Here is a 22,357-nt window from a genome sequence, read left to right on the forward strand (position 1 = left end):
GATGGGTGGGAACATATGATGGAACAAACTCACACAAAAGCATCCAACATGACACTGGGGGATGTGGCCTCCAAGGTAGAAGCAAATCCTTATCGCAAATGGCCCAATTTCTTTGGGCAGCACAAGCCAGAGGATTCGACGAAATCCTTCACACCCGAAACACAACACAAAATGTTTTGCATCACCAGGGATTCTGTGCTTGTTTACAAGCGTTTGGAACAGCTTCACAAAGAGAGAACATCTGGCAGCTCCAGAGCAAGTGGGATCAGTGGGAGTTCAGTCACATCTTACATAGTTCCACCTGAAACAATGGTCCCAGACCAATTTGCATCCACGACTCCTTACACATTTTTTCCTTATGATCCCAACAACTTCAGCTATGGGACAGGCCCCTTTGGGTCTCAATGGTTTGGGTGACTACCACTTGAAGTGAGAGTTCTGTGATAGGTTTCAGTGTGAAGGAAGCAAAGAGCATTGCAGACGCAGGTCAGGGAGTGGGGAATGTAACATAGAGACAGAGGTTTTTATGGTATTGGTTTGATGCTTTGCAGGTATGTGTAGAAGCCTTGTGTTTATACGGGGAGAGGATTGAGTGATGTGCAATGAGTTAATGGTAGGAAATATGCTTCTGTTTGTGCATGTCATTGGATAGTCGAGTATGCAGAGGTTACAGAATGCTCGATACGAGGCCATGTCAGGAATCTGATCCGCAAATAGGTCACAGCTGACACTAGCAATGCCCCTGACGGCCACCTCGCGTTGATCCAAGACAGCCTTACAGAGCGATGTCTTCCTGTTCATCCGTCCGGCCAGGACCGTCCTCTTGGCTGCCGTCCTCTTCGCTTGGAGTGTTTCAATCGAGAACGCACCAGATTAGACATTCGTACAGGGCTGCATATCGACTCTGCATCCTGATAGCACTACAAGACTACCGCGCGCTTCTACCATCTATTGACAAGATCCACAACTCATCGTCTTTCTCACCCAGCTTTCGCTAATGCTAGCAGCATGTTGAACTCGTCTCGGCCTTGAGCCATACACAACCCGTGGAAGGCAGTCTCGGGATCTTGTACAAGATCGAGCGGCTTGCCAGACTCGACGATCTGCCCCTTATCGAGAACCAGGACTTGGTCGCTGAAGCGTGAGAGGGGCGGACAAGCGATGTCAATATAGGCTTTACTGTCGTACCAAATCGACGCTGCGACTTAGGCACTTACTACTGCATGATGGTCGCGAGTCGGTGAGCGATGACAAGCATTGTCATTCCCGCAAAGCATTCCTTGATCGTAGCTGTGATCTTCGCATCCGTTCTAAACAGGCGGTCCACTTTGTATCAGCGCGGCCAAATAGGATCAGCCATTCTGATTACAAAACTCACTCGAAGTCAACCGACGATGTGGCTGTGACGAGTGGATGCTTCTATTAGCGAGTTGAAGATTACTGCAGCTTCAAATTTACTCACCTTCATCCATGACTAGGATCTTGGACCTCTTCAACAACGCTCTGGCCAAACATAGCAATTGTCGCTGACCTTGACTAAAGTTGGCCGCCTCTACGAACAGAGACACAATCGCGACGATCAGTTTTTGCAATCACGCTTGCGGCTCGGTGGCGTGGAGCAAAGTCTTACCAATGGCGACGAAGGTGTCAAGGTTAGCGAACGGATTCTTCTCCAGCTCGTCTTTTGAGAGATTATCCGATAAGAGATGAACCCTTCGAAGCGCCTCGTAAATCTCGTAGTCATCTACCGTCACAACAAGTCAGCGCTGTCCATCAGGACGTGTCCTGTGCAATCAGCAGTCACATACCTTTCTCTCCCGTGACGTCTAAAGCTTCCCTGAGTGTGCCAGAGGACAACGTCCCGTCTTGTGCGATCATGTTGAGTCTGCTCCTTAATTCGTACAGGGCGATGTCGCTGATGTCTGCGATAAACAACTTTTCAGCTCGGTTCGGCGACAGCAAGTTGAGAGAAGCCGACTTACCAAGACCATCGATGGTGATCGTTCCGCCATGTGATTCGATGGCTCGGAAAAGACTCAGCGCAAGCGTCGATTTCCCTGACCCAGTCGCACCGACCAAACCGACGCGTTGTCCAGGCTGCAGAAGACAACGTTAAGTCTGTTCGCTTTCCAGTTTGGATCGGCAACAGACTCACCTTCGCCTCGAATGACACGCCTTTCAGCACTTCTGGCAAGTCTGGTGCGTACCTGACTTTCAGATCCTGGACAAGGATATGACCTTGGCTTGGCCATTCTGGCTCAGGAATCGATCCTTCCTCCGACTCGTGATCGGTCATCGTGATATCTGTTCGACAAAGGCGATTCAGTGATGTGACTCCCTGCACACTGTACCATGACTCACAATGATTGACCCGCTCCGCAGAAACGAATGTTATCTCCAAGGAACTGATCACAAGGAAATATTCGTCAGCCACACAGAGTCAGACTTCAAGGGTGAGATACAAGCTTACCTATATTGCTCCATCAATCCATAAAGTCCTGCAATCATGTATAAAACGATCAGATCAGAGACTGCGAGCAAACTGGATCCAGGCATCACTCACCGCCCGAGACAACCATGGCGAACACCAAAATCAAGCCCGCTTCGCCAGCAGAGATATCTTGCTCGATCAAGACGAACCCGGTAGCTGCTACTAACACAGCGGCGACCGAACGAACTACAGCTCGGACCCAGCATTGGACTGCATTAACGGAGAAGGTTCTTTCAGTTCGTATTCCAATGCTCCCCAAAGATCTCCTTGCAAAGTAGACAACACTGACCTGAATAATGAGCAAGCCAAGCAGTCCGTTCTCGATCCTGAACAATCTTCATAATATTCATCAACAGATCGTTTTGGCCGAACCTTTCAGATAGACGAAAAGGAGTCAGTGACCGGTCACATACAGGGTACCAAGGAGGTCGTGCTGGGAGACACTCGCACTATCGATGGTAGGAAACTACTCACGCGCGAACCATGACTACCCCGTCTATCGCTTCATTGTACAAAGAGTACAAGGGTGACCCAGCGATGGCAGCTAGACGACGAATATCGTTTCGCAGTTTGTTCATACTACGGTAAATCAGCTAATTATTGCAAATAACGAGGTAAACCGCGCATCCGTTATGAGTACTCACTGTCCGCTTGCCCAGAACAAGGGTACTCCAAAGGCCAGAGTGATAACAGCGATGACCTGCCGCAGAACCCAAAATTATTACACCTTTGTTCACTGTTGCCTACTAGACTTACAGGGGCTTTCAGGAAAACGACAACTGCTGCACTAGCAACAACCAGAACTGTCGCAGAACACCTCAACAATTCAGCTGACACTGGTGTCGACGCGATTCACTCACAATCCATGACCGTCCCTTTTCGTTGCTACATCAGTAACAATCGCTCGTCACGATGGCGAGAAGAGAAATACTCACTTCCGAAGTCATCCGCTGTATCACAGTCCAACTCGAACATATCATGCCCAAAAATGTTCAAGATCCGTCCTTGCGGAGTGGACTCGAAAAATTGCAATGGTGCTTGGAATACTCGTTTCAAGGCCGTCTCATGTATCCGCTTGCTCGCCCCGGAATAGAAACCCACATTCCCCACCCCGTAAAGCCAGATCCAGCGGACTGAGCCAATTATCGCACCACCCGAAAAGATCACAGCGTATATCGTAAGGTTAAAAGTGATATTGGCTGGATCTGGGTCAGACGACCATCTTTCGATCCAGAAATTACGATACAAGGTAGAGGTCCTATCGAGAACGCAGAGCAGGCCTAGGAGCAGCCAGTACCACCGTCCACCAGCCGCGGTAAATACCATCATGTAATGGTTGCGTCGTACCTGACCAATCTCCTTGTGCTCGGCTTCGTACAGCTTTCTCGATGACTGTGTGGCCTTGTCCCTCTCTCGATATGCCTTCTGCGAAGCGCGATCTGTTTGGTTGCGCGCCTCGAGAGTAGGAGAGACGGGCTCTAAAGTCGCTTGCTTGGCTGGACAGGCTTCTTCGACGCGACCGTCTTTCGTGAGTGAAATGACATACTGCGCGCCGGGTAGAACAAGTCCAACGTGGTGACTGACAAGAACCACTGTACGGTCTTTCAGGAGGCTACCCTTGAGACATTCCTGATAAATGAATTGACAGGTGTGTGCGTCGACAGCCGACAGGATGTCGTCAAGGTAGACGGTCTTTGCTCGCGAGTAGATGCATCTAGCCAGATTGACCCTCGCCTTCTGTCCGCCACTCTGCCGCCGGGGTTAGCGGGACTGTGGGGCTACCGAACAAGTCGAACTCACAAGGGTGACACCGTTTTCTCCGACTTCGGTAAGGTCACCATCATCGAAAATTTCGAGATCAGGCAACAGTGCGGCTTGTCTTAGGGCTTCTCGATACCTTTCGGGCCACATCGGTTGCCCAAACAGAATGTTGTCGCGAATTGTCCCATGTCGGATGAAGCTCTGCTGAGGCGCGTAGGCTACAGAATCGGTGATCCAATCGGCAGTCGTCCAATGAGAAACGCCTTGAAGAGGAGTCGGAGGTGTTGCGTCCGGTGCCGATCGAGGTGCAAGAACAGCACCCTGTTCCACCTTCGCTTCGCCAAGGAAAGCACGCAGCTTGAGGGAATGTCAGTCAGCCTGTCTCCGAAGTCTGCAGTAAACATACTTACAAGAAGGGTCTTTCCAGAGCCAAGAGGTCCACACAATAATGTCAACTTTCCATCCGGCACCTGCAGATCCGCTTCCCTCAGTCTGAAACTCGGTGCTTCCGACGATGGTTCCTGCTCCGATGCAGGCCAACTGATAGTCGCCTGTTGACAAACGATTCGCGCGGATCTGCTGTCCGATCGCTCTTGGCCCAGTTCGGGCTGATTCAGATACTGCGTCAATCGATCCAGAGACACCCTGGCGATGATAAGTCTTTGAATCGCATCGGGGACAGTTTGAATACCCTCTGCATCTCTGTCAGATCGATGTCAATCTCTCTGAAGCTTACCCTTAACACGATTGAAGCTACCCGTTCGAGTTAGCTATGTCCTCCCGTCAATTGTCTTGAAAGCTTACATATTGAGAGTCACAAACGCTGTCGCAGGATCCAAGGGCCGGTGCAAGACCTTGGTGTGGAAAGTAAACATCACTAGCATAGCCAAGAGGGGCAGTTGTTCAGCCAGAATGTTGAAGCACGTCCCCAGGGTATACCGCCATCGTTGCCATCTGGATCTCGTCAGGACATGGAAGACAGTTAACATCTAGTACACCTACCTGACTTCGTTCTCGCGCAGCCTGCGGATGTGTCGCAAGTAGTAAGGTTCAAATGCGTTAAGCTGTGTGACCGTTACTTTTCCTCTCTCTTCTCCTTGCTATTTGGTGGCGACTCACTTTGATTACTTTGATCCCGGTCAAGAATTCCTTCAGAGCACCAGTTCTAGCGTCTCGTGCCCTCGCCCACGCTCTGTCACATACTATCTCGAGGATTAGCAAGATGACACAACAAAACAAGTACAGCCCTCACTCTTGATCTGTTTTGCAACAATGACGGAGAGAGGTGCACTCAAAGGGATGCACGCAATGCCGACGAAGGCGCTCACACCCAACATAGAGTATAGCGAGATGACACCAATCAATACTGAACACCAGTGGCGGTCAACAATGTACCTCACGGTTGTTGGCATCGATGAGGGTCACTCACGAGTTATGGTTCCGTTCGATAGATTCCACGACTCATTCGCTAAACTAGCCACCATGCCGGTATCTATCGTCAACAGGTTCATGATTTGGCTTCGACCTTGGCCTTGTTTGGATTCATCGTTTGGATCCACATGATGAGCTTCCATCGCCTTGGCATCGGTGGTCCGCAATATTTTAGTGAACAGCTGCAAACAGGTCAGGGAAGAATCAGTGATGGGAATCAAACCGGTACAAAGAAAGGCTTACCATAGTTCGAAGAGTCATCCTAACTGGTATGTGAAGCATATAGTTTTCTTGCACGCTAGGCAAGCCGAGTAAAGGTCAGCAGACTCTCGTCACTCAATCTACCAAAAGGCATCTCACGCCGTGTTTGCGGACAGCAGTACTAATGAAATCGAGCATTGTTAGAGCAAGCAAGGTATTGGTTAGTCCTACAGTGAACCGCTTACCTTCCACCATTTGACCAAACAACATTGCCCAGCACATCAGATATGCATAACTCTTGTCAGAGCCTGACGGGTCTTGGAACGATTGGATGATCTCATGTATAGCTGCAATCTGTGCGAAGCTGAAGATGTTTCGTATGATTCTGAGGAACAGAACTGTGCGAGACTCTCTTCAGCGAACGACCATATCTCGTCAAGCGAATGCAGAATGGGTTCTGCTCACCGGTCAAGATGATTGTAATTCTGCCGACCCAGAGTGTCCTGAGCAATTCCCAATGCGTAACCTTCTTGGAACCTCCGTGCCCGGAGTGGATGGTCTCTTGAATAAAGCTCTTACGTGTACGCTCTTCGATCAAAGGGAGATCGGTTTGAGATATGCTTTCTTTGCGCATCGATGTGCGAAACAGCGGGGCCATCTGCGTCACATCAAGATGGTATCAGTCTGGAGATAATACCATCAAGCGGTAGTGAGAAGGACGAGGACTTACAAAGCTCAAGAAGATGAAATTCAACATTGATGAGTTGGTGTAATCGAAGATGTTCTGCTGGTGATTAGGTGGAGCTTGACCCGCTTCCTGTCCCTCCTCAATCGTGATTGCTGAGGGCAAAGGTTGATCTTCTTCTCCTGCTGGAGTCAACTTGATCACGACTTCACCCTCACCACCTTCATCTTCGTTCAACCCGAACCCCATGCCAAGCTTCGGATGAGGGTAGAACAACTTTGGTCCTCGTCGCATACACCCTACAGCGAGAAGGGATAATGCCAGAGCTCCGCTTCGAAGACGAGAGATGGTAGTCAGGAGTGGTTCTGGCAGAGTGGGCGGAGGAAGATGAGTAGCAATAATGTGGATGGCGTCAGGAAGCGGGTGGAGGATGAGTAAGCCAAGGCATGCGAGGAAGAGCATGGTACAGAGGGTACGATGGAGTCGGATGTTTCGCAGTTCCGGTATCGTAGAGGAGGGTTCGACTGAGATTGGTTTGACGACAGAGGCAATGAGGACAAGATACGTAGCAAGCTGATGACGAATAGGCATTAAGTTTGTTCATCAATGTGTCTCTTACTCACCATGACGACCACCCCAACGATATCTGTCCACATCTGACCCTTAAAAGTCGCATGTGTCATATCCTCTCCTTTGTTGGCGTTGCTGCCCTCCATGTCTGACAGCAGCCAAGTTAGGTGAAGAACCTCCAGACCAAGTGTGACAGGTAGAGCCGCACATAGAACAGACTTGCACAGCTGTACGTTTCGTTTGAAGCCGTCCAGCTGGACAGGTCTATCATGATCACGTTGATCTGGGTCGTCCCATGGTGATTCGGAAGGAAGAAGTGTGTCCGTTTCGGACGGCGGTGAAGTAGACATGTCGAGTGTCCTGTTAGTGAAGATGAAGCAGAGAAGTTCCCAATGGCGAGTATTGATGAGTGATTAGGAAAATGAAGTCCGTGGACAGAGACCTAGTCTTATATAATGCCTTGACCGCGGTTACACCTACGCGACCTCCTTTGTTGTGAGCTATCCGTTCATCGCTTGTCCTTTGTAAGATTGTACTCTGTTGACAGTGATTGCTGCGGCCCCGTCGTTTCTTTCATCGGGCTGTAACATGTTTCAATGGTCTAGATGTCCCATCCGTTGATGCGAATGACGTGAGGACAAAGAGACGAGAGATCAGTGCGTGAGCAATGGCGACGACGTGAAAGGTGGAGGACACAAGGTGGACTAAAAATAAGTCGCGGTGGCAAAAGACTGGTTTCATGCTTTCTGAAACGCATACGAGACAACAAGCTGTCATGACACCAGGAGGAGATCTGCCTGAAGACGAGAACATGCGGAACGACAACGCGATGTATGCATGTACGATACTACGCTGTATGGGCTTCTATTCGTCTACCTCCTCCTCGTCCTCCACTACTACAACCACTTCCTCTGGTTCCTCTTCATCTTCTTCGTCTTCGTCCTCATCATCCTCGGCATCTATCCAATCATCATCTTCGCCGCTGAAATCAATCTGTACCATCCCGCTAGCCAGGACATAAGAGATCATCGCTACCGTAGCACCAGCGAACCAGAGCCATCTGCCTCTTTCAAACTGTTTCTCCTTTGGTGTCTTCCCCTCTTTCTTCTTCTCGCCATTGGGTTTTGGCGATGATTCTGGTTGCCACCACGATTGAATGGTCTCCAGATATGTAGGCTCAGGCTTGGGCGGCCTAGGCGCACATGGAATAGCCGACCATGATGAGTGAGGGAAAAGGACGGACGACAGACGATCGTGGTGCGCTATCAGAGTTGGGTAGGAAGAACGAAGGAGGTTTGGCAACAGAGGGTTGGGCAGTGTGGGTGAAAGGACAAAGGTGAGTTGGGCGAAGAGGGCTAGATCCAGTGTGGTGGGTCTGTAAAATAGTCAGAGCGGTACTACACATAGATCTGAAAGACACATACCTGTCACCGAAAAAGTATGGTTCTTCTCCGAGACGTCGGACTAGCGGATCGAGGACACCCTTGACACGCTTCTCCAACTTTGAACAGAACTCCCGGATCAGCGCACAGTCACCAAAAGCACCCCATCGGGACTCACCTCTTGTTCGCCCCACTGCCTCCTCCTGTTCTCCATATCTCGTCCAGCTCTCCATCCACTCCAGGCTCGCGGAGCCAACGTCCCAGCAGGTCCTACCACGAAAGCCTCCTCCAACTTCTTCCTATCCTCATCTGCCGCATCGCCTGAAATAGGAATCGGTCAGCTTACCTCTACTTTTATGTCTAACAGTTGAAGAACTCACCGTCGTTGAGACCACCTAAGCCCCACAAACCAGCATGTTGTAGTCTCGATCGCACAATACTTCGTAGTCTCTGCGGGATATATTGATTCTTGGGGAATGTGAGATCTCGAAATTGAACTTTCGCCAATGTCTCTGGATAGTTGGGTGGAAGTGAGAAGAATGTGTGGTTCTGAATATTCCCCAAGCATCAGGCCCCGTAAACTTTCGCAAGAGATAGTCGATGGACATACCACTAGATCCACCAAGTTCTGCTCGATATAAGCTTTCCAGCACAAGGCGTCCACTCTGCCTTCTTGCGATAGCAGAGAATCAGGATCATAGAATGACGGTATTGAAGAAAGATGAGTAGGACGAAGCTGATGACCCAGGTGGGTGATATAGGGAAGTTTGCCTGAGACAATTTACATGGTCAGCTCTCTCCTCATTCCATGATTAGGGGAAAGAGCGCTCTCGTACATACCGCCGTTTACACCCCACTCGCCGGTAGTGAGTGCCCATCGACCTGGACATGCTAATTGGAAGAGGGAAGCGAAGTACAGACTCTCAGCATCCGATGCGGGCAGCGGCTCAAGAGGCGGTGTAGCATGCAGCAGTATCGGTGGGGCGGACATGGCGTGATCGATTTACTGTTCGTGATTTAGTGTTCTGGGAGGAAGAAGGAAGTTTAGCTATGACCTGCATGAACGAGATTCGACATCATGTCGGAACAGACCCACTTTCCGACTTTTTGCTTCCGTCCTCGTTGTCAAGACACCGCAGCATGGTCATCAAGACAACTGTGTTGTTGGTTCAATGATTTCGGTATATGCATGCATTAATTCACTGTATGGACCTGATCGTCCCTTGTACAAAACACGGCATGCACTGTCCTGACCTATGTATGCCAGATGCGACAAATTCAATCCTTCTATAATTTGATCCCCTTCTCCAGATCCGGGATCCCACCTTCCCTTCTAACACCTTCTCCGCCTTCTCTCGCATGTTCACCCGCATCACTTGCCCATTCAGGCTCCAAAGCCTCGTCTGGTCTCGTCTTGACCTTTCTCAATTCGTCTTGGGCTTCTTCTACTCGTTCGTCCGGCGTTTCTTTCTCCTTCACTTCCGCTGGGCTGGACGAAGAAGGTGCGTATCGTGATTTTCGTCGAAGATAGGCTCCGTACTTGTAGAACAGGAATGGCATAGGGACACACACCAGAGACAAGAAAGCGATGACTGTGATACCGTCAGTCCCGATCAAGGTCAGACCAAGGGAATAGTGGACAAACTCACGAGTACCAGCCCAATGCAAACCCAGACGAGTATACAATTGACTTGCGAACAATGGGAATATTGCACCGAACAAACACCTCAAGACCGCCTGTGCGGCAAGCGCACTCGCCGCGTACAGACTATAACTATCGATAGTGTAATTCGTTATTGATGTGAAAATCAACAGGAACGCAAGACCGAAGGGTATACATCCGACAACCGGGAGGATCCAATGTACGGGCGGAGCGGAAGTCCATGCGAACCAGAACAGACCGATAGGAGCGAGGATCGCGCCGATACAGCACATGGGTAGTCGGGCTTCAGGTGGAGCGGTACGACCATTGGTCGAAGCTCGACGATAGAAAATGTTGCTAAGCGGATTGATGAGGATTCCAAGCATGAGACCGACTCCCATACCGAGGAAAGCAAGACCTCCTTCACCAACTGAGCAAGGATTCAGCGAGATTTTTTTATCTTAAGTATAGTGCCTGACTCACCTGTCCAACCTCGAACTTCCTGGAAGACGATCGGGAAGGCCGTGAAGAACAGATACAAGCTACGAGGGGGAGCGAAGCTCAGTAAAGGAAAGGTACGATAGGTCTTGTTTTACTCACATTCCGTAGATCAAGGCACCTGCAGTCAGGCATTAGCTGGAGATCCTGGCCGTTACTTTGACACAAGAACTTACCATAGATGGCCAAACACCCCACGATCAACTCCGTAAACAACAGCTCGAATGGCCTGGTCAAGCCCACTTTGATGATCTCCTTCTTTGTCTTCTTCACCCTGTCATACTTCGCGATGAAGTGTTCGTTTCGCCCTGCTGCTTCAGAAGCAGCTTGTAATCGACGAGCTGTCTTCCTCAGGATTGTAGGTGCGTAAGTTTCGGGAACGATAAGGATCGTGGCGACGGTCATGACGCTAGGAGAAGGCCGGTCGAGTTAGCCGGACAAAGGTAACGTGGAGGGATGGCGACTACTCACCAAGCGTAGATGAAGGTGATCCAATATACCCATCTGTATCCACAGCGTTCCGTGACATAACCCCCGACAATCGGACCCAACACTGGACCAAGGAACGGTGCAAGGGAAAACACGCTCGTCGCCACAGCCCTCTCGTAACTGAAAGGTCTTGTCAGCAGACAAATCGCACATTTCAGTCGTCGATCTTAGTTTACTCACACAGCCCACATGTCTCCTATTTGTGCACCAGCATTGGTCAAGGGAGAACTACCAAACGCTCCGGCGAAGAATCGAGTGACCATGAGTGCGACAGTGTTGTGACTGAGCGCGGTACCGAGGTTGAAGACACAGAATGCGGGATAAGACGCGATGAAAGCGACATTACGTCCATAAATCTCTGATACAGGTGCCCATATTAGAGGTCCCAACCCAAATCCTAATTGCCAATGCCTCATCAGCTTGAAGTGTGGAAGACAAAAGGAATACAGATAGCGGATCAAGCTCACCTGTGATGAATAGAGATATTCCCGCTATACTAAGTTCTTTGCTGATGCCAAAAGCTTTTGTGACCTCTCCTAATGTCGATGAATAAGATACACTGGCAAATGGCGGACACAGCGTGGCGACACCTATCAGTAATGTGATAGCCCATCGATATGAGTTGCTCCAGTTATACGGATTGGTGGGATCATTGGGCAAGAAATCAACAAGATAAGGCTCATCGATCGTCCCTTTGCCGGGATACGGTGGACGAGGTGCCTCTTCTGCCGCAATGGTTATGGAAGATGATGAGGATGCGCGACGGGGTGGGGATGATTGAGATGAGCTACATGCGATAGGTGCGGGATCGAGAGCCATTGTCGATGTGGACGAAAATGACATTGGCGTATCGAGAGGCGGCACTATCTTCCCATTCATTTTGGCGAACAACAGCGATGTGGACAGAACGAGAGAAGATGAAGGGAAAAGCGGAGAAGAGGTACTCCTTCGTTATGGGATGCGACCTGACCAAGATGCTGACTCAACCAAAAGCTTTCATTTGAATCAAAAACTCCCACTCCTTCGCTCCTCACTTCTCGTTATCCACCAGAACAATTTACTTTGATTGCTTCATCGCGCGTGATGTAAAAAGGTAAAGGCTAAGATTTGACGGTCATATCCGAAAGATCATGAACGATGCCGCGATCCAACTGAGCATTACCTGCAGGGGCGGGACCAGGGATCCAGAAACGCTCGGCAGGGAATGGGACCTTAAACGGCCGGAACATAATAAATTATCCTGCTGGAATTCACGGTTGTCGCCGTCCGTCCGTAAGTCCGTGCGTCGTTTGTGATTGAACGGCCGGCAATTGGTTTGTCCATCATAAGCAATCTTGTTATGCCAGTATACTCGAGTATTCTGAACCTGTGGATGTCACATTACGGCATGATTTCATTAAAAGTCATGCAAACATTGAAAGCAAATATGACACATACACAGGTAAAAAAGCACAGCAATTCATCATCCTCATCTACAGCATAAGTCCGTGCACTCCAGTAGTCTGCTCAAGCAAAAGATTATGCCGTACGGCTATGCATTCTGATTGGGTCTACCATTGTGGAAAGTGACCATAAGTGCTTCATCAGTGAAATCTGGTCCACTGGAAGCATTAAGAATCAGGTCACAGTAAGCATTCAAGACAGCTGTGTGAGTATCACATCCTGTCACGTCTTCAAAAGCTTGTTTGCTCAATTGGACTAGCGCAATGGTTTGAGAGTCACTGGGACACTGTTTTTCTTTGAGATCACAAAACAATGTCTTTTGTGCTGACTTGAAATGCATTGCAGTGTTTCGTGTCCTGTTTTCCTCTTGAACGACATCATGTCCTCTTGTTTGCCCCCACAATTGACAGGCATAAGTGGCCGCAAAAGTGTGAGTCATACGTCCCATCTCATCAATCATCCAAATAGCCCGCTCCAAGTCTTTCTCACTGGCATGGTCACCACGAAAAGCTCCATTGATGACGGTGACATGCTTGTCTGTGTCGTGTGTGGCAATTGGTAAGGGAAGTGAATGAATGGGAATGTCACGCTCATCCAGAACTGTGGAGACAATGAATGCTTTTGGTGAAATAAGAAGGTCTGGTGGACATTCTGGATGGCCTCTTATTTGATGATAGATTGAAGAAGGATGTCTATTAGAACACCAATCCTGACCAAATCCTGCACAGATGCTGGTTTCATATGTGAGGGGACGGAGCATCTGACAGCTGTATGAATTGTACCTGTCGGTATGATCACAACGAGGAGGGACAAAGTCACGAGATGGTCGAGGTAAGACTGGAAAGAAGGGAGGGTTCCTGTCATCAAGATGTCTCACTTGCAGAGGGGAAATGTTGCTAGAGTCATCTTCATCAGATGCAGAAGGAGAATGATGTTCTGATGGTGGCATGGACATTGTGTGGTGTTGAATAGCAGGTGTAATTCTTGTTGTCAGATATCGGATGTGTCGAGAACTGCTGAAGAAATGATAACCAAACAGCTCATTTGCCCCCTCTTATGTATGAAGAAGCAAGAGAGGGAGGGAGAGAGCTTTTGCCACCCCATAGGTGTTCCTTTCAATATACACCCTTACTATCCTCCCTTGAATGATGTCATTGTATATTTGTCAATATGTGTCCCAGATAGCCCTCTTGTGGCAATCATCTCACATACACAGATTGAAAGGTTGTTGATACAGTGAAAAGGACAAAATTGGATTCATATTGGTTGCAGTGAGAACCATCTTTTGACATCTAATGATTTAAGCCATTGTTGTATGTCTGAATTCTGTTTGTGCTCTCTTCACCGGCCAGCAGACCTTGTCTGGTATGATGGGGACAGGATTTGGAACCAGGCAGCCATTGATCATCCCTCTACACAATTTTGCATATGCAACACCATCTGTTATTGATCTGTTTTGAGTATTTTTTAGTGAATGGAACACTGTGATGGCATGCTCGTGTGTCACTGTCATGACCAAATCCAACTCAACCAACGGTAGTCGACACTTGATGCCATAGCCAGGAGTCACTACTAAAGTCCTGGTTGTATTGACCTGGTGCATGGTTCAACCTGGAATTCCATGTTTGTCGTCTGACTAGGCAAGGTCTATGGCTATCCTGTTGATGTTTAAACCTTAGCTGAGACTGAGAACATAAAAGCAGGTTGTTGAGCATCTTGATGGTTACGACTGTTTGGACAGCCAACGACCAGTATGATTTGACTGCTCAATCCCAAGCAGGGAAAACTAAATTCATGGTATGCTCTATTAAGATATGTTGAAATGACATACACAGGTCTCTCAACAGGCCTTTACTTCAATAGATAATGCAAATGGAATTGGTTGGCCGAATACTAAGTGGATGAGATTTGTGGTTACCCAGTGTATTGCTTCACTGCATGATGGTACTGAACTAGCCAGGTGGACACTGAGTTGGTGTCACGACCCAGTACAACTGAGCGAACGACTCATGTCGTGACACCTCGACTCGGCCGCCGAATAGTTCGACTCGCCAGCCAACGGGAACCAGTTCGACATCGGCCCGGCGAATGCCGTCGTAGGAGATGACCGATTCGACTGACTAATCGTTCCCACAGTTCTTGTGGCATCATTGGTACTTATACACATGAGCACAGGACTCGTACATAGTTATTCCTGTGACGAATGTATATTCCTCTGTCTAGTCCACTACTGTGGAACCGGTACGACGATCTGTCAGTCAACCCCAAGTCTCGTACATTCGGTATTCGACTTGTACAATTCGGTACAGGACTTTGTACTATTCGTAACCCGTATTCCCCGCTTAGGCCCGTCAACGGACCCGCCTCTGACAGTTGGTGTAGGAGTAACTGTGTATCAAGCCTGCACTTGTGTATATAGATATCAACAGCACCGCCAGAGATGTGACACCCAATCAGTCATCTCATCAAGGGAATACTTGTTGAGCATTGTAAATGTCAATGTATTGAGTAGAGTCTCCAAAGTGGTAGTACAGCTCAGAAACCAAGTTGAGGTTTGTTAATCCTACATTTCTTGTCACTTTGTGACAATATAATGCAATGACAGAGAGGGTACTGTCTTTGCTATCCCTATGTCAAGGAAGAAGTGAGCAATTCCCTGAAGACATACCTTGGAGTTTCAGTTGTTCAGCCTTCCAGTAGGCTGGAGTTACATAGTACACCTGCATCAATGACCATTCTTTAGATTGTCCCAGAGAAGCATCCCGGCAGTCTGACAAGCAGTCCAGTAATTCTATCAGAGTGGACTGTAAAGTGGATGCAAAGTGCAGGCACCCTTTATTGTCAATTCTGAGTCCCACAGGTATGTTACTTGCTGTTTTGTACGGACAGTTGAATGGCATATAAACTGATCTGATGTGTCAATTTGAATGAAGTGAGGTTATGTATGGGGAATACAAGTAATGGCTCAATACTACTGCACTTCATTATCACTTCCTCATTCTCACATTGCTACATCAGCCTGCTACATGCTCCACCACGAAGGAGTGTCTTCTACCCTAACATCTGCTGATACTGACTCCATCACAGCATTCCTCATGTGAAGGTCAGAATAGCAATCACTCAAAACTTCCTTCAACTCACAATCTGTGAATCTCTCAAAATCTTCTTTTGTCATTTGAATCAATGAGATGGATTCATCATCATTTGTCAACCCTTTCTTTGCATTGAACACCATCTGCTGCAGCCATTCAAAATAGGACCGAGCTCCATGTTGGTTGGACATTTCCCAGAGTGATGGTGCATATCCTGCAGCAAAGGAATGAGACCAGCATCCCATCTCCTTGATCAGACAAGTGGCCCGATTCATGTCTTCTTCTTGACTATCAACACCTAGGAAAGCAGCATTGACTACCGTGACATGCTTTGAGGTGCCATCCTCGGCCATTTGGGTTGGGAGACAATCATGCTCATCCAGAGTGATGGAAACAATGAATGCTTTGGGTGGACTGGAATGGTTTTCACACCATTGAGGATGATCTTCAAGTCCATCAACAATGGCAGAAGGCTTGACATTGGAATGCCAAGTTGCACCGTACTGACCTGAAATTGTGTCATTGGATGTGAGAGGACAGAACATCTGAGCTTTGATCAAGTTGTAGCAGCTTCTAGGGTGTGAGCTGAAGGGATTCTCTGAGTTACGAGGTTCTGGTGAGGTAGGGCGGGGTGATGCAGGGAACTGGACAAGTCTAGGCCGTCCTCTACCATGATGAGACATTGATTCCAGGTCTTGAATCAGTATAGGAGTGTGTGACATTGTGAGGGTTTCCAACAGAATTATTGACCCCACAGATGTTGTAAGAGATGGATTGTGGTACAGGTAGGAGAAACTTTCCGGATCCAGCCTCTATCATATATGTGTTCAGGATGAGAATAGACAGAGGGTCTAGCCCTCCCTTTTTGCCTTTCCTTCTATTCAGCCAATTGCGCTATAATGTCATCCTTTTCAGATATATTGACACTCATACAGATTGTTGCATGGGTATGCTATGACATCATGTGAAAGGCCACCTTTTGTATGGTCCTAGCCTTCCCTCATGTCATCCTTTTCACACAGCCATTCCATAAGTGTTTCAAAGTTGCTTCAGATGTGTCTTACCCTTTCAAGATAAAGTCACTACAATGACAATGACAAGCCGTACATAATCGATAGTTTCTCCTTTGGTATAGTTCACCCCAATGACATTACCTCACTAACCCCATGTGTCTACTTTTGCATTTTGCTACAAGTCACCTTGTTGTTGGTGTTATTTTGAGAGTTACAACAAAGGATGACATAGACGTGAATTGGATGATGTGAGTCAGGTCACTGCTTTACTCTTACCTCAATGGATAATGGTTCAGCATCTAATTTGCTCCTCAAAATTCCACGCCAATGGCAAATTCCTGGCCAGAAGATGACTGGGTGGCAAAACATGCTAAACTGTGAAGATTGAACATAAGGGCTCAGATAGAGTGGATGTCTGTCACACCCCAATATTGAGAGATATCGCAGGATGTCAAAGGAACGGATAATCTCTCACCTTGTCAGACGATCTGACCTGGGTTCGAATTGCCACAGCAGTGATAGTAGTGTCATGATAGTCACAGCCACATATATCACATGACTCATCAGATACTGACGCACTTGTCACCTCACTTGTGATTCTCATCGAATCTGTAGAACATCATCCCACAAATCTACCTGTCCTTCGTTCTAATCTGATGAACCTGCTGAAGTAGTAGACCATCACTTAACGTAGATTACTGGATGGATGGATGGATATATAGGAGAATCACTATTCTCGTGTTGTAATCTTTTTCTTGATGATTTTCTGATCCAATTGAAACCTTGTACCTTCACTATTGCTTCAAACAACATCACTTAGCATCCAGTCAGTTCAAGGCCACAACATTCTTCTAGAGGTTGTTCTCACTGGATTCTCGTTGTTCTTGTCATTCTTGCTGAGTCATTACAGTCACACCTTTGACGGATATCACCCAGCCCCATTAATTTAAAGTGATAGGGCCTCGTTGAGAGAAGCCTCAATCGATCATCATAACAAGTGGCAACAATAGGCTTGACAGGAGTGGTAATGATTAGCACAAGGGGTAATGGGATTTAGGACCTGTGAGGGTCAGCTACCTCTACGTTTTGGAGGCAGTCATTTCAGTTGTAAATTATGGTTACTAAGTATGCTCTCACAGATGGTTCTGAGAGGTGTGTCACTACTTATAAATCGCATCATGTGCCTCACCCCAATTGTTCTGGTGGTTTTTGGCAGCTGTGATGAGTGATGACTGCAGGGTAAGCAAAGGTGTGTACTCGGATTCACTTCTGGGTCAAAGGATTACATGCCTACCTATTTGTGTATTGCTCAAAAGTGAGAGAGGAATGATGTGGAAACTGTTCACAACTCGAAAAAGTAGAACATTGGAAAGCGGGATCATGTGATTGACTGTGCCTTTAAAAGGATAGACACCTCCACAATAGCACTACATACTAACACCTGCCTCCACACACAGAACAATAATCTGTACTACTGCTCCTTATTCTTGGTGATATCTCCGATACTGAAAGCCATCTGGCCACAATCACCTATCCCACAGCGGCCATCCTATTACCCATCTGACAGCGCTACCAACCAAGATGTTTGCTAACCTCCTCTCCTGCTTCACAGTGCAAGGTCATGGTAGCATTTCAGGATCTCTTCCTCCAGTTCAATACCTGTCAGCTTTTCAAAGTTCCATCTATCCACTGATAGGTGAGCAACACAGCTGACAGCATCATTGTTCCTGAGGTCATCATCTTCACCTTTCTGAATGGATTCCAACCTCTCTTCCAGGTCAGTTGCAAAGTCTTCAATATTGACAGGAAACCTAGATCCCAAAACATGCTGATGGTTTCCAAGGGCACCTTTGTCCGCCATGTGTCTGGATGCTTCCCAATGGCCTTCATGGCCATTACAACTAGTGACAACTGCCATGGCACTTGCAGCAAAGGGTCCAAGAGTATTGAAGTCCCTGTCCTTGTCATCCACAAATGTGGTAACAATGTAAGTTGCAGGCTCATAGGGACATTCTCTGTTGCTCCCCTTGTATGCTTCCTCAACCGCATCTGGGATAGATGAGTCACGTGCAATTGTCTGCACACTTGTATGATGCTGAATGGCAGCTCTGGTGAGGGTGGGTCTCCAGACCTGGAGTCTGAATGGAACATCATCATCTGATGGAGCTGGAAGCTCTGTACCGAGTATAGATGTGCCACCTTGAGAATCTGCTTGAGAGTCCCTGGCAGAACCAGTAGGAGGCTCAGAAAACGCAGAAGTGGAGTATTTGGTGGTTGATGACATGATGCCAGCTTGTTGAATGGATGATATTGCAAATGGTGAGTATTGTGGGTTGCAAGATTGTGCTGGATTGTACAAAAGCTGATTTACAAGTCTGACAATCTTACCCCTTTATATAGATGCACAGTAGGCTATTGTCAACCATAATCTTACTCACAGGGAAATGCATCCTCTGTTTTGTCCTTTGATGGAAGTGAGCATTATATGTTTCAAAGTGGTTTCAGAATGGTGTCTCGTCACACAATTTATGTTGATTATCAGAGAAGACATCTGAATCTGTTTCAGTGTGGTTTCAGGTTGCCTTCTTTTCAACTTCAAGTGTAAAAGATGTACAACACACTTGTTTTTGTTTTATGGTGGTTTCATGTCACCTTACCTTTTGACCTGACCTCCATATCGCACACCCATGGTAATGCTGAATCCTTCTGTGGTCACAATGACATCAAGAAGCAAGAGAGTTTGCAGTAGTCTTACATAATTATCTGACCAATTTGTTGGGTACCACTTGCTTAGAAGACCATTACAAAGTTGCCTTTCAAGCAATGGCCATTTGCGGAGCATTCAATGTAGCTGCACTTTGTTTTCAAGCTACAATAAGGGTATGTGGTGAATCATTGAACCTACCTCAAATAGAAGCGCCTTTCATAGCAGTTATCGTATGTTGCCACTCCTGCTCTTCTGTTGCACCAAGGACGCAAGGACAAACAGACCACCTAGTGCATTGGTCTGTCCTTTGGCATAGCACTCCTGAGAATCCCCTCACCTAGGTCATTTAGCAATTACTTCGATTTGTAACAGGTAACTTTCCCCTTGATATTGTTTCATGCACTGAGATACAAGACACAGCATCGAGGTGAGGTCTATGACATCATTTGTCGGCTGTACTACCAAGGTCTAGCAGTCGGTTTACAAGCTCCTCAATATAGACCCCAAAGACACCCACATAGAGTGATGGGCAGCTTTGTTGGCTCTGACTGACACTGTAGTGTCATGCATGTCAATTGTCTCTTTCAATGTGCAACCCTGTGTGGACAGCTCATATTGCTAATGGCACACTTTCAATATAGTGCATTCAATTGGAAAAAAGGACATGCAAAGGTCTTACAATTCATATATCAACAAAGTCCAAGTATACACAATAAGAAGGCCAGATATCTCAAAGACTAGCAAAGAACTGTGATCCAGCTACCTATTCACATCTGGTTTTACACAGACCGGACACTCATGCTCTCATCCTCTATTCACACTTGTATTCCCCTGTCTAGGATAATCAAAGGTTATATGACCTGTTCCACATCGTCAAGCCTATCACCCATTTCAGAACTCAGTGAAAGCATCGCCCTCCTGGTATCCCCTCTCATTTGGCCCCCCATTGCTAGGCAAGAGACTCTGAAGTATCTCATCCACTGGGACAGTTGTCAGTTGTCCAAAGTGTTGCCAGTCCATATCTAAGAGAGCAACGGCTGGAAGGTTGAGGTCTTTCGCTGGCATGGTCCCATTGGAGATCCTGTATTCATGGCCTCGGATGTGTTTTAACAGGCTCTTCTCTTTCTCCTGGAGACATTTGCCACAGGGGACGGTTGGGGAGTTGTGAGATTCATAGAGACAACCATATGAGAGTGTGTCACCATCTTTAAACTCAGAGGCCAGGTATCTTGCAGCTTGATCAGCTGTTTGCCTATCCCTTGGGTGACTAGAGGTTGGACCAGGGACAACTGCTAGGACTCGAGCAACATATGTTTCTTCACCATCACGCTCTCTACCTCTGTTGTCCCTTGTTGCTGAGAGGATGAAGGTTGATGCATAGCGATCTCCCTCTTGATCAACATAGTCTTTGATAGCGGCATGGAGGTCAAATTCTCCCGGGGCTTGTTCAGATCGAATTGAAGCATATGGGGAGCCTGGGCCTTGACCTGTGAGTTGGCTGACTTGGCATATGTATGCCCCTTTGTCATCTGAAGTGTCTGGCATCCTTGTGTGAGATACCACTTCTGCTTGGAGCCTGCTGTCTTCATAGGATGGTGCAGTATTGTAAATGAATTCACCAAAAGGGTAGGGGTTGTATTGCCTGGAGACTTGTAATGGAGGAGAAGATGGCTCATTGGTGTCGAAATCATATGTGTAATAAGACATGGTGGCAGGTTGACAGATGTGTAATGATTCTGAAGGTGTGATGTAGAGTGTTGTTGAGATGTGTTGAGCAATGCAAACAGATATCCAAGAGACTGTACATTTTGACCCTTTAAATAGGCAAAGAATGGGCCATGATGGCCTCTAGTTTTGCTCTCCATGATGTGATCCCCTCAGTCATCCTTTGTTAGAAGTGGTATATGCCTTGTGAAGTAGTTTCGGGTGTGCATTGTTTTGAACACATATCCTTGTTGTCTGCATATGTTTGAGAGGTGTTTCAGGTTGCCATCTTTTCAATATCATCCCCAACAAGACGTAAAGGAGATATTTATCTCTGTTTGAGAATCGTTTGAGGTTACATTCCCCTTCACAACTGTCTTCAATGCGAACAAGATTGGTGACCATTACACTTCCCATCCCTGTTATGACATGCAAAAAGCTGATACATCTCTGCGGCTTGTTTTGAGATGCAGCAGATTGGCCTGAGGCCCTTTGTGTACAATTTACCTGACATAGCTCCAAGAGGGACTGCCACAAGGAGCTTGCAAGCTGTTGCACACAGCAGGCTATCCCTCAACTTCTTTGGCATGAAACAAAGGGTATGAAGTCCTACCATGAGCAGAGCTCAGGCAGAAGTGGTTTGAGCAGTAAGCCAATATATATCTACACTTCCTGCTCTGCCGCCAGCACAAGTGCATCATCGCAAAAGCTGCCACTTGTCAGCCTTTCCTCTTGCGTAGTGTCTTCTACATGATTGCTCCTCACATATGAAACTAGGCAATGTCATACACTTGATGAGAAGAAAGGATAACAATGAGGTCATAGTTGTTGTAGTGGCCTCGTTTTTCAAGCAGTTTAGATGTATTCTTTAGCTGTCAACTTGGTTAACTCTCACTGAATGGTTGACAGGTCCATGCAGATCAGATATCTGTTTGGCAGCTTAATCTCAGGTGTAAGAACAAAGCAGATGGCTGAACATTGAATATAATTCACAAGTATCGGACAGATGACACAAAAGTTAATTCAGACATTCATATGGAGTTACTGAGTGGTCAGTCATATATAAAACAATTAGCTCTGTGTCTGCAGAGCTAGAAACCTATTCACATCTGCATCTCAGACAAGAAAACACACCCAACATTCACTATCATCCACACTTGTTTCTCACACTGCGTAACCAATCTTTGTTATCACTGAGCTCATCTTTGATCTGAGAAGCTTTTGAACAGGTCTCCCCTCATTTCACCT

At 47.3% G+C, this 22,357-nt stretch overlaps 3 protein-coding genes across 3 annotated transcripts; all 3 read right to left on the reverse strand.

Moving 5' to 3' along the window:
• Positions 1-980: 980 nt before the first annotated feature.
• Positions 981-7,489, reverse strand: CI109_101443 (uncharacterized protein; the record flags this gene model as incomplete). Its single annotated transcript, XM_032006277.1, has 31 exons — positions 981-1,134; positions 1,218-1,310; positions 1,379-1,400; positions 1,463-1,552; positions 1,631-1,744; positions 1,809-1,922; positions 1,983-2,097; positions 2,156-2,304; positions 2,362-2,405; positions 2,471-2,498; positions 2,564-2,701; positions 2,781-2,863; positions 2,966-3,070; positions 3,136-3,191; positions 3,248-3,294; positions 3,352-3,366; positions 3,427-4,240; positions 4,292-4,609; positions 4,663-4,946; positions 4,989-5,005; positions 5,057-5,206; positions 5,255-5,316; positions 5,372-5,454; positions 5,505-5,618; positions 5,682-5,865; positions 5,927-5,981; positions 6,044-6,065; positions 6,130-6,282; positions 6,350-6,542; positions 6,615-7,142; positions 7,193-7,489. 31 exons carry the CDS (start codon positions 7,487-7,489, stop codon positions 981-983), a joined length of 4,641 nt encoding a protein of 1,546 aa, XP_031859490.1.
• A 514-nt stretch (positions 7,490-8,003) lies between these two features.
• CI109_101444 (uncharacterized protein) lies at positions 8,004-9,512 on the reverse strand (the record flags this gene model as incomplete). The annotated part of the gene is made up of 6 exons (XM_032006278.1): positions 8,004-8,514; positions 8,564-8,640; positions 8,700-8,842; positions 8,902-9,070; positions 9,132-9,292; positions 9,362-9,512. The coding sequence occupies 6 exons, from the start codon at positions 9,510-9,512 to the stop codon at positions 8,004-8,006; spliced, it is 1,212 nt and encodes a 403-aa protein (XP_031859491.1).
• Positions 9,513-9,808: 296 nt separating this feature from the next.
• On the reverse strand, positions 9,809-12,225 carry CI109_101445 (uncharacterized protein; the record flags this gene model as incomplete). Its single annotated transcript, XM_032006279.2, has 9 exons — positions 9,809-10,113; positions 10,171-10,593; positions 10,647-10,705; positions 10,764-10,782; positions 10,838-11,070; positions 11,133-11,270; positions 11,331-11,547; positions 11,618-12,096; positions 12,212-12,225. The coding sequence occupies 9 exons, from the start codon at positions 12,223-12,225 to the stop codon at positions 9,809-9,811; spliced, it is 1,887 nt and encodes a 628-aa protein (XP_031859492.2).
• Between the last annotated feature and the right edge of the window lie 10,132 nt (positions 12,226-22,357).

The sequence above is a fragment of the Kwoniella shandongensis genome, chromosome 3 (assembly GCF_008629635.2).
Source record: "Kwoniella shandongensis chromosome 3, complete sequence".
NCBI lineage: Eukaryota > Fungi > Basidiomycota > Tremellomycetes > Tremellales > Cryptococcaceae > Kwoniella > Kwoniella shandongensis.